At 47.7% G+C, this 16,335-nt stretch overlaps 1 protein-coding gene across 5 annotated transcripts in view; it reads left to right on the top strand.

Annotated features, from left to right (window-relative positions):
* Positions 1-16,335, top strand: part of LOC119285891 (1-phosphatidylinositol-3-phosphate 5-kinase FAB1B-like) — a 41,408-nt gene that overhangs the window by 13,379 nt on the left and 11,694 nt on the right. For 4 of the 5 annotated variants that reach the window (XM_037565219.1, XM_037565218.1, XM_037565220.1 and 1 more), the window contains 3 exons: positions 26-357; positions 485-608; positions 770-952. In XM_037565219.1, the coding sequence (XP_037421116.1) occupies positions 26-357; positions 485-608; positions 770-952 (639 nt within the window). The remainder of the gene's footprint in view (positions 1-25; positions 358-484; positions 609-769; positions 953-16,335) is intronic. The other variant, XM_037565221.1, reaches the window with a different exon arrangement.

Genomic DNA, 16,335 nt, shown 5'->3' with positions numbered 1-16,335 from the left:
ACAGTAGTTACAATGATTTATACAGGGCTATCAGTGCCGATCCTGTGATAAGCCACCTGAAGCTCATGTCCATTGCTACACTCATCGCCAGGGGAGTCTAACAATATCAGTTAGAAAACTTGCAGATGTTGTTTTGCCAGGAGAACGGGATGGAAAAATTTGGATGTGGCACAGGTGTCTAAAGTGCCCCTGGAGTGATGGATTTCCACCAGCTACTCATAGGATTATCATGTCTGATGCTGCTTGGGGTTTGTCACTTGGTAAATTTTTGGAGCTTAGCTTCTCAAATCATGCAGCTGCAAGTAGGGTAGCCAGTTGTGGCCATTCTCTCCATAGGGACTGCCTTCGGTTCTATGGGTAAGCTGTGTTCAGATGATTGCCTTTCCAAACTGGATTAATCTCAGTTTACTTCCATAGTGAGTAGACACCATAAATTATAACAGATTGGACATCTTGGTTTCTGATAATCTGCTTCTCTATATAGGTTCGGAAAAATGGTGGCTTGCTTCCGATATGCACCTATTAATGTTCATTCAGTCCATGTACCACCTCATAAACTTTATTTTACTCACCAGCCTTTGGACTGGATACAGAAAGAAGTAAACGAGGTGTGTACCGTATAGCAATAGTAGGCTTGGTTTGCATAAAAAATGCGTCTGTTTCTGCCTTCGTCAAACATGTTAAAGTTATTTCTTCATTTTTAATAGTTTGCTATCATAGAACTGTTTGGTTTTCAGCTCAATGGCTAACATTTGATCAAATTTGACAGGTTATTGACCGGGCAAAGGTTCTGTTTGATGAAGTATCACGTACTTTACACCTGATCTCCGAGAAAAAGGCTCACTGCAGTTCTCTCAATGTGGAATGTACCAATTACATTGCTGAACTTGAAAGCATGTTTCGGAAGGAAAAGTTAGAATTTGAGGTGCGCTGCCTTTTTTTTTTAACTCAGGTGGGCTGCTTTTTGATACCACATTCTTGTAACATATCCATTAAAATAGAGCTTAATTGTAATTTCAACACATGGAAAAGTCACACCACTATAGACAGCTCCAACGGCATGGACAGATGGCTTGAACTATACCACACTAGTAAGCTTGCACATGCGACGCACGTCTCACTTGTTATCAAATAATTATCAAAATACGATTTGATATTTACATAGTTTTTCATCCATATACATGATATATCTCCAATAATAATGTTTCTCATGTGGAGGCAAAATAAATGACATGGACAAATGACGAAGGTGCAAATAAGATGAAAGATCAACCCATTTATACGTAACATACAGAGCTACTACCTAGGGATCACTTATTAGCATTCTTTTGTAGTCATGTTATAAGTTCGCTTAGTTTTTCACGTAGCTTGATGAATGTATTGTAAGTCCCGACGGAAATACAAATATCCAAATCGAAACTTCAGAGTCAAATTAGGGTGGACAGACATCCAAGTCCCCACTTTGCATGTTCAAATTAAGTCCAAATAAAATAATGTTAAGAAACATAACACATGTCTACCCAAAAAGGAAATGACTAAATATAATAGATATATCTGGTAGTATGGTAATATTTGATATGCCACATTGTTTCTTTATTTCTCAATGATTATCATAAAGAAAAATCAATAAAAAAGACATCAAACTAAAATTATACTTATAATAGACTCAGGGATCATCACTATCTTTTAGCAGTTCACGCCCCTGGTAGTCAAACAATTAATCTGAATATGGCAACTTACTACAAAGTAGGCGTACAAACATGCAAATCTTCATTGGCAAGAAAACAATATTTTTCAAATGGTCAAAACCTCCTGAACAACAAGATATTAATCGCATGCCATCATCTTACTGAACCCGTCATACAAAGCATTGACTAAGGACGAATGATTTAGAAGCTGATCTGTTGATCAGTATACTTTGGCAATGGTTGTACTGAATATTAATTCCAAACAAAAATCTGAAAAAGGCACAATAATTCAGGTTACCCACAGAACTCCATGTATCCATCACATATTTTTCATGTGATCATGAACTTACCTAAAACAAAACAATCAAGAGGAAGACTGTCATCCAATAATCCATGAGAACATCGCAACGAAATTCCTACTGGTAAGGCATTTCTAGTATTCTTCTTGAGCAACTTCTCCTTTTCCCTGTCCCTTCTCCCCTTCTTTGCTTCCCGTGTCTCCCTCTCCTCTTTCCTCAAACGCTCCTCTTCAGTTTCCTGAAAATCAAGAACTGGAACTCCTATTTCAACGCACTTCAGAAAGTGGCAAAGCTCAGCATACCCATTGCCTAGTATCAAAGTTAAACTGCTTTAGATATAAAGGTTGTAGACTTCGCTCCATACAGAATAAGGAACATCAATCAAATATTCAGTACTAAATGTAATTCTACTACCACAAATTATATATTGTAAAATTTGACGTACTCCTCATCATAGGTGCAATGTCACAGGCAAGGTTATGAGATCGTTTTTGTAGTTAGAAACTTATGCTTCAAATATTTTTGAGGTCAGTAAGCAAAAGGTTGTCTGTCGCAATGTCCTGATTTCTCTCGGGCCAATCAAAATCTTCAACAGTGCACCCTGATCCACCTTTCAGTAATGCAACTATGAGAAAAAAGAAGAGATGTTAGCTAATAATGACACGCACACATGAACACGGCCGCATAATTAGCAAGTTGCAACCTACAATCATATACTCTTCTCACTTAGTCCACTTGTACCTATACTCCATAGAGACTGGCAAGTACCAGCTACAACATCAATGGAAGGGAACCATGCAAGTGAAAGAATATATAGGATGATAATAGCTGTTATCACCGAGTTGAACATGTATCACTAAATATAGGATGCTATAGCTGTAGCATTGGTTCTGTTGGATTCCATTCAGCCATGTGTTTCCAGAATCGGCGGAACCTGCACCACATCGTGCCCATCCAAATATAATCATTAAAAATATATTTCAGAATAGGATCAAATAATCCTACTTCTATGGAAATAATGCATTCTAATCTTTGGCAACATAGCTCTGTATTCAATCTGAGGCTTTCTGAGTGGAGGGTAGTTGTATGCGAGGATAATCAACTTCCCTGAACAAACATACAAAATAGACTATTTGAACAGAGGCTGATGTAGAAGATAACCACTACTATTAATTTGTAACATAGCTCACAGTATTCAATCTGAGGCTTCCATCTCATGTTTTAACTACAACAATCTTTAAAGTTAATGAAGAAAAACATAAACTCCCAATCTGCAAACTATCCCACAAAATTTCCGTGTACAACCACCTGACATCATAGGTAGGCCTCCAACCTGACATCATAGGCTGGCCTGCAAATATCTTCAACTGCACATGCATCACAGGTAGGCCTCCTTGTCGACTACAGCATAGAACAACGGAAAAGTTAAGATTACAACGGAAGATATTTATAAACAGTAATAACATGAACATAGATCGTCGAAAGCAAAGGGGAAGAACTGAGAGACAGGGGGGGAGAAGAGGCTTACCACCAAGTTTCGTCTCCGGTGGTGTACCAGACCATACCTCAACGGGAGTTTTCTTATTAAGTGGAATAGATTGTGACCTGTTGATGAGGTACCAGGCGGTGGAGGCGGCTTCAGCCCAAAAACGTTTGCCCATGCGAGCATTGGACAACATGCAGCGAGCCCTGGAGATGACGGTTCTGTTCATGCGCTCAGCCACACCATTCAGTTGAGTGTACAGGACGGTGTGGTGCCTGACGATGCCCAAGTTTCTGCAATAACTGTTAAAAGCTTTTGAACAGAATTCCATACCATTGTCAGTACGAAGTATTTTTATCTTCCTCTCAGTTTGCCTTTCTACCATAACTTTCCAATCCATAAAGGCATCAAACACATCATATTTATTTTTCAGAAAATAAGGCCACACTTTTCGCGAGCGAGGGTTTACGGGAAGGTCCCCACAAATCAGCATGTATGCAATCTAATATACCTTCTGTTGTATGAACAACAACATTGAACTATACCCTCTTGTGCTCAACGTTTACGAGTCGAAGAGTCGACGAGTCGTTCCAAGGTTGAGACTCATGGACTAGTCTAGACTAGTGCGAGACTAGTCGACATGGTACAGTAGCACTGAACTTACAGTACATAACTAATAATACCTAGTAGTAGTATGTAGTATTACACTATATAAGTATACAAGTACAGGATACAATACAAATGAATGCATGGGAAGTGGATGAAGAACCTGAGGCTGTGCCAATTGCAATATCCAATGGCCAGGGCCTCTGCTTCTCCACAAACCAGCAACAATAGTCTACAAAAGATAAAACCAGTCAAATATGCACTATCAAACAACAGTCCAGCACAACAGCACTAGCATGAAAAACAAGTTCAGAACTCCATAATCCATAGGAGAACACCTTAGTGTGACAACTTGACAAGACCAACATAAGGTTCAACAAGTAGTCCAACGTCAAAGTCTGAATTACAAAAGAAAGGTTCAACAACACCACAAGCAACAAGTCCAGTCCAGCAAAAGAAATCTTGTAGCCTTAGCCCTCAAATCAATCTAGATCTATATCCAGCTGAAAATTAGGGTCTATATCATTCGCTCGTGTAGGGCCATCATTGTCTTCACCATTGGCCTCCATGTCACTATCAATATCTTCAGCTTCCAATTCAGCCCGCAAGTCTTCATCATGGACAACCACACTTGTCCTTCGAGTGTAAAAGATATTAGAGCCAGCGGGAGAACTAGACTCACTGAAATCACCACGAGCCCTCCTTGGAAGATGGCGTCCACTTAGACCATCGGTCGCGCCAACGGCCTCATCAACATGGGACCAAAGTAGTGGATTGTCATCGTCCATAGCGTCATTTTGATGAACCAATTCAGCAGTAACATCAACCCATTCATTATTCCATTGAAATTCTTCTAGGATAAGTGCATTAGCCCTCTTTCCTTTGGAACCTTGCTCGCGTAACTTTTCAAACCTAGTTGTCATTTGCCGGTTGTATGAGACATATGCTAGCTTGTTCAATCTCTTATACCCAAACGGTTTCTTCCTTTGGTATGGATCTGCAAGCAAATCCTTTTGTGAGAGCTACTATAGCCTGCAATTATCTATCAAACCATCCAATTGCTAGATACTTACATGAGAAAATGCACTCCAATTGCGCTCACAGCCAGACGATGAACAACATAGACTAATGATCCGATTTGCAAAAGATTGGAGGTCATAAGCAAGGCCACCATATGCATTCCACCAAAGTACTACAAAAATCAGCAAGTAGGAGTTGAAACAAGCAAGTAGAAGTTGAAACATAGAGTCAAGAAGATAAGCTACAAGCTGCATTCTCATAGATACTTACGAGGGCTCTTTTTCTCGCGGTCTTTAATTGCCATTTGCTTGGTGAAACATTCACCCTCCGTGAGCTCATAATCATCAGCCAATTTACTTATCTTGGATTGTAGTTCATCATCCGGCACCATCTTCCATAGCACATCATTGAACATTGAACGCATCCGTGCAGCTTGTCTTCTGTTAGTCTCCTTCATTTTAAAGAACTTGCTGGGGTTCAAAAACATTGCAGCCCCATGTAGCTTTTGCTCCATCTGGTGATCCCACCTCTTGTCAACAATTGCTAGCACTTGACTTTGTAGGCTTGGCCTTTGTGACAATGCATCCTTTATGTGTGTCTTCGCAACATCCATGGCTGCCCAAATTTCGGGCATTGCTGGATTGTCATCACCATCAGCAATCCTCAAAGCAACAAGAATGGGTTGTGAAGCTCTCATGCAGTTCTCCACCGATTGCCAAAATGTCACAGAGAGCACGGTATTTTCAGCCATCTTCCCTGGTGGGGTGAGCTTCAACTTGTTTGCATGCCATTCTGTGCTAACAAATAGTGCTTTCAAATGTTGGCGTTGTTTCCACATGCTGGCCAATGTGAGGAAGGAGGTTGCAAAACGAGTTGCTCCAGGCCTTACAAGATCTCTCTTGCCATTCAAGGTTCTCATTTGATCAAGAATCCTACCATGGGCATAAATAAATCTGGTTGTTTTCTTTGCTTTAACAATGCAATCACGGAACTCTCTTATCTTCCCAATGTCCTCTAGCATAAGATCCAAACAGTGAGCAGCACAAGGTGTCCAATACAAAGATGGATACTTATCCATTAGAAGTCTCCCGGCTGCCTTGTAGTTGGAGCCATTGTCGCTAACGACCTGGATTACCAATTCAGGCCCAATTGCCTCAATCTGTTCACCCAATAATTTTGCTACCAATTCAGCAGTAACAGACTCAGAAGAAACATTGGCTGTCCCTAAGAAGAATGTACCTGCAGGACTATTGGTGAGAAAATCGATCAAGTGTCGCCCACTCATGTCCATCCAACCGCCGGACATGAGAGTGCAACCATACTCCTTCCATGCCTTTTGACGCTTGGCCTTCAAAGTGTCAGTCTTGAGCTTTGCCTTCTCAAGTAATGGTACCCTCACATCATGGTAAGAAGGTGTGATATAATCTGATCCATACTGCCTTACAGACTCCAATAGGATCTCCCAACTTCTCGAATTGATAATATTGAGTGGAAGGCAATTCTCATAGAGAAAGTCAGCTACATGACCATCTACTTCATCTTTTTGTTCTTTTGTCTTTGTTCCATAGTCCTTGATTTTTAACTGCTTGCTTCCTGCTCTATGCCTCTCAGCAACCACCTCCTCTGGTGTCTTCCTAACCTCATCTGCAATTGACTTGCTTGTCCTCTTTGACGCCACCGGCGCCGTCACAATAAAAGAAGCCTTCCTTTTCGTGGAGGCTGCGGTGCTGTTCGACGCCCTAGAACTTGCTTCTACCTACTCCTCTCCTCCATCTCCATCAGTTGCTTCAACTTCATCCCCATCAAGTTGCATGGCTTTGAACTTGGTTGAGTTGGTCTTCATGTACAAATGCATCTCTTTCCTGATCTCATCGGTTGCTTTTAGACACATTTTCACCTTTGTGTAACCCCCACCAAGGTGCTTCTTTGTCCTTAGCACTCCAGAAGTGATGTTTTTGCCACACAAAACATACTGGAGTGTCAATTTGTCCTGCAGATCAGGCCAAAAGGCATATTTCCATGCTGGGTCCTTGCTCCTACGTGGCTTCCTTGCAGGATCCTTCGATGGATCGTAATGCTCATCGGCTTGAGCTGCAGCTGCTGCTGAACACACTACTTGACATATCTCCGGTGTTGTAGACATTGTACCTCAGACCTCAGGACCTGGAAATTGAAACACAGTCAGTCTAGCAGCACCAGCAACCAGCAGGAAGCAGGGCAGCACCAGCAAGCAGCAGGAAGCAGGGCAGCACCAGCAAGCAGCAGCAAGCAGAGCAGCACCAACAGCAAGCAGAGCAGCACGAGCAGTCCTCCAGCAGCGAGGCAGAGCAACACCAGCAGCAAGCCAAGAAGAAAGAGGAGGAGAAAGGAGGCACTGAGGCTCACCTGCCTGAAGAGAAGAGCACGAGGGGCCGTCGACGCGAGACGAAGGAGCAGGAGAAGAGCACGAGGGGCCGGCGACGGTGGAGCTTCAGATCCGCGACGTGGGGCTGGCGACGGTGGAGCTTTGGATCCGCGACGTGGAGCCGGCGACGGTAGAGCTTCAGATCCACGGCGGCGCGCGTCCAGGGGCCGGCGGCACGAGGAGGGCTCGACGGGCGCGTCCAGCAGCCGGCGGCGTGAGGAGGGTGAGGAGAGGAAAGAAAGGATTAGGTCTCGTCTCACACGGGATGAGCCATCGTATTTATACTCCCCCAGTTTTTTGAGTCGTTCGACTCGAACATGTCGACTAGTCCAGACTAGTCGTCGACTAGTCGATGACTGGCTCGACTCGTATTTGTAGTCTACACGAGAAACCGAGTCGACAGCCACTTTGCGACTCATAGACTAGTCGAGCGACTAGTCTAGACTAGTCGTTCGACTCGTAATCGTTGTTGTGCTTACCAAAAATGCAGTGCTCACAAAACTCCAACTCACTTATGTTGCACCCATCCAGAAGTTCTCTCCTGGTTAATTCTGCCATGCCAAGTTTACTCATATGCCCAAGGCGCAAATGCCAAATATTTTTTGACAAATATCTCCTCCTTTATTCATTGATCAAAATAGTGGCATCGCTTACAAGAAAGGGAATAACCGCACTAGGGGCAGTATCCATCCAACAACTAGGAGGAGAAAACTTAGCTAACCTAGCCAATTCGTGAGCTACTTGATTGCTCTCTCTATTACAATGTTCATAAATGACTTGATTGAAATCTAATGACATGAAATAACAATCATCGAATATAGCACTAGCAACTGAAGAGAAATTGCCCTCTTTTAAAGCTTCAACCACCTCTACACTGTCGGAGTTGTTTTCGATCTTGCTACATCCAGCAGAACGGGCTAGATTCATTCCAAATCTTACCGCAATAGATTCTGCTGTAAATGAATCAAGGCATATGTCTATTGTTTCATTTGCAGCAGCAATGAACATGCCGTTGTGATCACGAAGGACTGCTCCCACCGATCCTTCAAGTGTATCCATATCAAATCTAGCGTCCACATTCAGTCTAGCATATCCGAACCTTGGTCTACTCCACCCGCCTACCTTCTGTTTAGCTTTGGGTGTACATGAGATAATGTAGTTCGCCGCTAGTCCTCTCACAGCCACACTGATTTGTGCTGCTGTTTGGGTGGCCTCTCCATGAGTTAATTTCCGCCGTTCATACCACAGGTACCATGCTGCAGTGGCTACTGTTTCTCTCAATTTAGGTAGGCCCAGGATATGAACTTCATGATCCTTTAAACACAACAGGTGTTCAAGTATCACTTCTCCAGCCCGATCCACTCCGATGGCCTTTTTGATGATATCATCCACGCCTAGCATTTCACACATCCATAGCTAGCTTGCATTGAAACAACAAATGTTTGATGTTGTCCGGCCCTAAGTCGCACGCAGGGCAACTTGGATTAATTTTTATATGCTTATTAGCATGGATTGATCTAAAGGGAATCGCACTATGAATCGCATATGCCAAATATTAATTTTACTGGATTTATCAGAAGTAACAGCAGCAACAGCAGTACCAGTAATTGTGCTTCCTCTAAGAATATATAACATAGCAGAATTCATGTCACCTATCATATGAACGAGGGAACCTTTTGTTACCTTCAGAACTGCACTTGAACCGGAGTGCTTGTACCCTTTGACGTCAAGAGTACTCTGCGAGATGAGTTTTCTGGCCATGCCTGGTATGTGTCTCACATCTGTCAATGTGCGTATCATGCCGTCATGCATCCTGATCTGAACAGAACCAATGCCCACAATCTCATGTGAGTTGTCATCTCCCATACGCACAACATCTCCACTCTGCACAAACTCATAAGTACTGAACCAATCTTTTTTTTTCTCAAATATGCACGAGTGTGCATATTATATATTAAAGAAAGGCAAGAGAATGCCTCCACCAAGTTTTAAACAAGTACCTTACACTTACTCCTCACTGCTCGTCCACCTATGTAAACTATGGAAGAAGGGGTCTACATTCCCTTTAAACTTCCCAGCTACCGACCAAGTCATTCCTTCGGTCCGAACTCTACCTAGAAGCACCTCCATCGACGGTGATGCTCCGTCGAACACAAAGCGTTTCGATGTTTCCACAGCTCCCATAGTGTAAGAATAAAGATGGTATGTAGATCCTTTTGCCGTAGGTTATTGGGCCCTTGCTTATCCCGGAGCCATGTGTGCAGGGAGTCTTGTGCCGTCGGTGTCCACTTCGGCTTTCCCAGAGCCGCACATACCACCGCCCATGTTGATCTAGCAAACACGCAAGTAGTACGTGGTTAATCGTTTCCTCCTCCTGGTCGCATAGGGGGCATGCATCCTGATGCGGTAGCCCTCTCCTCGCAAGTCTATCCGAGGTCCAGCACCGGTCCCGTAGAGCAAGCTAGGTGAACTTGCAAGTGGAAGGTGCTCTGGATGTCCAAGTCAGGTCCGCCATTGGCTCCATCGTATGGCCCCAAAACTTTGCCGCGTATGCCGACCTCACCGAGTATTTTCCATTAGTCTCCCAGGCCCAAGAGATCTTATCTGGCACATCCACCTCTGGCTCCCACGTGCTTACTCTTAGCCATAACGAGAAGAATTCCGTCAGTGCCTCCTCCCCCATCTCCGGGCCAACATCCAAAGCCCAGGATCCATTCTCCATTGCCGGGGCAACAAGCCTCGTCGATCTGGTGCGCGGCGGTACCATGCCATAAATATTCGGCGCAAGGTCTTGCACCCTCATGTCATCTATCCAACGGTCCTCCCAGAAGAGCGTGGTAAGCCCACAATGCACCTCGCTCATAGTCGTTGCCTGGAACAATAGTTTTGCTTCCGGCGGAACCCTAATCTTGAACTCGCTCCATGGTCTGCTCGAAACACTTTGAAGCCAAAGCCATCTAGTCTCCATGGCCACATTGAGCCATCTGAGGTTTGGCAGCCTCAATCCACCGGCCCATTTTGGTGTACATACCGAATCCCAAGCGACTGCGCAGTTACCACTGTTCGCAGTGGCCCTCCTACACCAGAGGAATCCTCTACACACCTTGTTCATTGCTGCAATAGTCTTCACCGGGAGGTCCAATGCCATCATTGCATGGATGGGCATGGCGCATAGCACAAACTGTAGCAAAGTAAACCGTCCACTCTTTGGCATAAGGGCCGCCTTCCACTTAGGTAGGCAGTTTGCCATCTGATCAACCAAGTACTGCAACTGTGCCGGTGTTTGCTTTCTCAAAGCCAGAGGTAATCCCAAGTACTTGATTGGGAAGGACCCTCGTGGACAACCCAACTCCTGACTTGCCATATTGATTTCCTGATCATTGCATCTTATTGGGAGGGCAGCTGATTTTCTCATATTTATCCGCAATCCCGACGCCTCCCCAAACATGGCGAAAATACGCTTGCTAACCTCAAGCTCCACCGGTGTAGGTTTGAGGAACACCACCACGTCATCCGCAAAGATGGACAAATGTTGCCTCAATCCTCTCCGGGCCAGGGGTTCCAGAATACCTCTACTCGTGGCCCGATCAAACAGCCTCTACAGGGGCTCCATTGTAAGAATAAGGAGCATTGGCGAAATCGGGTCACCTTGCCGCAACCCCTTGCAGTTGTATATGGTGTCCCCGGGGTCCCCATTCACCATAATCTTGGTGGTGGATGTTGCAAGTATTCCACATATCCATGATCTCCACCTTGGGCCGAAGCCAAGTTGTTACATCACCTCAACCAAGAAGGGCCATTGTACAGCGTCGAATGCCTTCGAAATATCGAGCTTGAGTAGCACCGTAGGCATTCGTAGGGCATTTAGTCTTCGAGCCATGCTTTGGGCCAACATGAAGTTATCGTACAAAGATCTACCCTTCACGAAAGCACTTTGGTGATTCCCCACAAGTTTCGAAAGTTGTGTCACCAACCTACAGGCGAGCACCTTCTCAAAGATCTTTATTGCCCCATGGATGAGGTTAATCGGCCTAAAGTCAGCCACCTCCAAGGCACCGTCCTTCTTGGGCAAAAGAGTAACAAGGGATTTGTAGCCAAACCTCGGACATCCCCATTGTAAAAGCAGTTCATGGCCTTCATAAAGTCTCCCTTAATGATGTTCTAGCAAGTTGCATAGAACCGGCTCGTGAACCCATCCGGCCCCGGTGCTTTGTCCGAGGGGCATATCCTTGATTACTTTTTCCACCTCCTTAGAAGAAAATGGCTCTTCCAGCTGCGATAGATCCAGATGCGGCAAGTCTAGATCCTGGAGGTTAAGGGTGTAGTTCCTTGATTCCGTAGTGCCAAAAGCCGTGCCATAGTAGGCATCCACCGCTGACGCCACCTCCTCTTGCCCGGTGTAAATGGTCCCATTATACATCACCGATCGGAGTAGATTCTTTCTTTGCCGATGGCTTGCTTGCTGATGAAACAGCCTTGTACTTCCATCTCCCTCCCGCAGCTGCAGCATTCGAGACCGTTGCCTCGCGATGGTTCTCTCGAGCGAACACAACCCAAGTAGCTTTTTCTTCAAACGACTCCTCAAATCCCTCTCCGCATCCGATAGTGCTTCAGTGTCCATAGCAACATCCAGCTGTTTTATCACTTCCATGGCAATTGCAATTTGGAGTTCGACATTCCCAATCCAGCGAGCACTCCACCTCTGAAGACTAACCGCCGTGGCCCGCAACTTGTTATGAAGCATGAGGTAATCATTCGACGCCACCGGCGTCGATTCCCAAGCCAACTGCACCGTGTCCATGAATCCCTCCGCTTTGGTCCAAAAAGCTTCAAACTTGAATCTTTTCCGCATGCTAATCTCAGTGTTCATCTCCAACATGAGCGGGCAGTGGTCAGAGATCGCCGTCCCTAGAGCGGAGAAGACAGGATGGGAATGCTTCATCCCACTCATTTGAGACAAAAACGTGATCGATTCTTTCCAATGTAGCATTTTGCCTCTCGTTGGACCATGTATAGCGCCTCCCATTGAGATATAGCTCCTTGAGCTCCAACACATTTAACTTAGCTCTAAATCTCCCCAACATCCTCCGGTTAATCAACGCATTGCTCTTGTCCTCCTGCCGAGCCAAGAGGTTGAAGTCACCAGCAACCAACCAAGGCCCGGCGTGCAGGTCCCGGATATCCACCAAGTCCTGCATGAACTCTATCTTGTCTGCTTCATCTTGTGGGCCGTAAACACAAGTAAGCCACCAAACCTGCTCATCCTCTGGGCACTTAACAAGTGCGGTCAGCGTGTGATTAGTGTAATGCGGGCTAGATAGGTGGGTAACAGACTCGTCCCAAGCTACCAAAATCCCACCACGAGTACCCGCAGCCGGCAAGTAGAAGAAACTTTCATATGTATTTCCGAGACATTGCCGAACGATGTTCATCGATACATCTTGTAGCTTAGTTTCTTGAAGACAGATGATGGCCGGATTAGCCGCCACCACGACCTGTAACAGCGCATTCCTCCTCGCTCGAGCATTGAGACCACGGACGTTCCACACTAGCACTTTCAACGGTTGCATACTCATTGAGACGGTCTACACAACCACCAAGCTGCCCAAGCAGCTAGACCACACACGGTCCGTCCACCAGTGGCACCGGAGGCGACTCCCAACCGAACAGGGCCAGCACCGCTGTGATGTGCGCATCCGAGAGGGGGCGGGAGAACAAGTTCACGTACATCCGTAGCGCATCATCCGAAATTGCCTCACCCTCATGTGCTAAACATAGCTTTCTAATAAGCACTTGCTGTTGCTTGGATGCAGCATGCTTGGCGATCCTTGCGCTACGCCTTGGCGTGTATTCCAGCCTTGGTTTCTTTCTTGCCTGCCTGCTCGGGTTAGCAATAGCACGAGCAGCGGGTCTCGACAGGACCGGGGAAAGCGGCCTGCGCAAATCGGCACAAAAAACTCCCACTTCCATGTGAAACTCGCCCGCGTCCCTAGCCTGCATGGGTGTGGACGTGCATGGCCTTGGATCTCTCGCCCGGTCCGCCCCATCGATGCCTTGTGGGGCCACCAGCACCCCATGCAGAGGCGTGCATGGCCTGGGATCCGGCGCCCGGTCAGCCTCCTCCACAAGTGGGGCCAGAACCGCACCCTGCAGAGGCGTGCCAGCCCTTGGAGTTGGTGGTGGGCTGCAGTCCCCACCAGATAGACCGACTTGGAAAGTATCCCAGGCCTCCACTTGCGCGTTCCCCACGGTCTCACCGCAGGACAGCGACAACAGTTCCGAATCTGCGCCAATCCCAGTGCCGGCCGAATCCACCTCGGGCAGGTCCAACAGATGGATATGCATGGAGCCAATTTGGACTGAATCACCCCGCCACTGATCCCTGCATGGCACCAGCTCCAAAGCACTGGGCCCATCCAGCCGCAAAGCAACCGGTCCTAAATCTTCCAATTGTCGCCATCAGACCAGTTGCACCGATGGAGGGGAACCAACAGTCACCTCAGCAGCATCATGGGCCCGCATACTGGAACCGCTGGCACCACCCAGCCAATCACCGCCGCGCAGCTGATCCACAGGGCCCGCAGGGGATCCGTTGACGTTGGCCACGCAGCTGTTGCTGACCACGCGACTCCCCGGCGCATGCCTAGTTTGAACATGCGCGCGCGTGCCCGCCGGCAGCGCCACCGCGGTCGAAGATTCCGCCGTGCTCGCCGAGCCTCCACCGGTGCCATCCGCGCCGTGACCGTGGCCTCCCCGACTCCTCCTACCAGCAGGTCTAGGGCCATGGTCATCGTCCCCCGAAGACGGGGATGGGGGAGGCGACGGGGGTGGCGCCGCCCCACCGTCGTCCAGCTCGCCGTCCGCCAGCACGGTGATGTCGATAGGATACCAGAGAGCCGTAGAGCACCGCGAAGCAGCAGTTCGCCGTCCCTCTGCCTCCGACCAGAGTGTTCGCCTGGGCTTGTCGATGAAGAGAATGCGCCGCCTTGGAATCCGGCTTGGTATGTCCATGGGTAGCCAAACCCTGAAGTCCGCCCTGCTCGCCGTGTCCTCGTCCACCCGACGACATACCCCAGGCACCGTAGGATCGTGCTCGCCGTCCGCTGGCTCCAAGCATGGGTAGGCACACCCCGCAGCGAGATTGGGACCAGGAATGGTAGGGACGCCGCCGTTGCTTGGGCTTGCCGAAGCCATGGCCGCAGGGAAAGCTCAAACCAAGACGCGCTCGCACGCCCGGCGCGCACCATGCGCTCACGGAGAGCCCCGTCGTGGTAGAGCACCAGAAAGTCCTTAGGGAAGAAGCGACGGACAGACATCTCCGCCAGCCAGACGCCAAACGCCGCGTGCAGCGCGTGCGCCGCCGAGTCGACATCCACCACCGGCCTAGTACCAATGACGGTGACCAGCACAGCCCGTGCCAGTTCCGCCTCGAGCAACCTTGTGTCCTTAGCCGCCTCCAAGAAGCACGCCCCCACCAGCTCATCGCCGCAAGGACCCGCCCGAGGGACCAGGCCCTCCGGCGAAGCGAATGGCGCCGAGAAGACTGGGCCTGCCGCGCCCCCCACTGACAGCGGCTGCGCCGCGGCGGCTCCTGCACCACCTGACTCCACAAACGCACCGCGCCAGGCGGCGGAGGTCCCGGCGGCGGGGGCGGCAGGACCGAAAGCGAGCGCCTGGGCGAGGCCGGCAACTGCACGGGCAAGCCAGCGGCCACCCCGGACCGAAGAGCAGGCGGCGGGCGGAGTGGAGGGCGGCGAGTGGGGTGGCCGCCGGCGCCAGAGTGGCGACCGGCGCGGCGCGCTAGGGGAGAGGGGTTTGCTAGTTCAAATAAATGTTTTCACTGAACCAATCTTTGTTACAACATATATGAAACGAACAGGCAGAATCAAGTATCCATTCATCATGACATGGAAAACATCCAGCAAAAACAACTAAAGCATCATCTGTATCAGACTTATTACCCGATATAACATTGACCTTACCATCACCATCGGATTTGTTTTTAGGTTTCCACGTACCGTTCCACTTCTCCTTATTTTCCAACTTCCAATAGTCATCAATGAGGTGGCCCTCTTTCTTGCAATACCTGCAGAATTTTTCCTTCCCAGATTCTCTGGACTTCGAGCGACCTCTGCCGTTCTTGCTTTTATCTCTGTTGTTGTAGTATTTTTTCTACTCAGGCCTGCCTCGTACCTGCAAAGCTTCTCCTTGAAGATCGATAAGTGGTTTAGCACCGAACCACCTTCTTGCAACTTGTGTGTGAACGACTTATCTTCATGTGCATCTTACTGGTTAGATCCTTGGACATGCAGACCGACTCCAGTTTCAGCCAGAGAGCTGCTGCAGATTTCTCCTCCAGCACTTCTTGCAAAATATTGTTAGATAGATGAAGATGAATCAAAGATAGAGCCTTACGATCTCTGTGCTTCTCAGTTCTTTTCCACCGAAGCCATCTAGCGCCTCATCCAGATCGGGATGCGCTAGCACAACCCGCATCTTCACTTGCCACAAGGAAAACCTCGTGTCGTAGTCCAGCAGCAGAAGATCGAACTTCATCGATGCCATGTCGTCGAAACCCTAGACAGAAACAAGGCTCTGATACCACTTGTTAGAGATACGACAGGCAACACGACGAAGAACGAAAAACAAGCAGGAGACACAAGATTTAATGTGGAAAACCCCTCCAACATGAAGGAGAAAACACCATGGGCGCCAGCCAACAAATCTTCACTATATCAGGGGAGGTTACAAACGCCAGGGATTTACAAACAACTAATCCTGTGCGGCGGCTTACAAAGGATACATATATATCACACAGGTGACCTAGGCCGCTTC

Source organism: Triticum dicoccoides, chromosome 4A (genome assembly GCF_002162155.2).
Source record: "Triticum dicoccoides isolate Atlit2015 ecotype Zavitan chromosome 4A, WEW_v2.0, whole genome shotgun sequence".
Taxonomy (NCBI): Eukaryota; Viridiplantae; Streptophyta; class Magnoliopsida; order Poales; family Poaceae; genus Triticum; species Triticum dicoccoides.
This window is presented reverse-complemented; position numbering and strand designations above follow the sequence as displayed.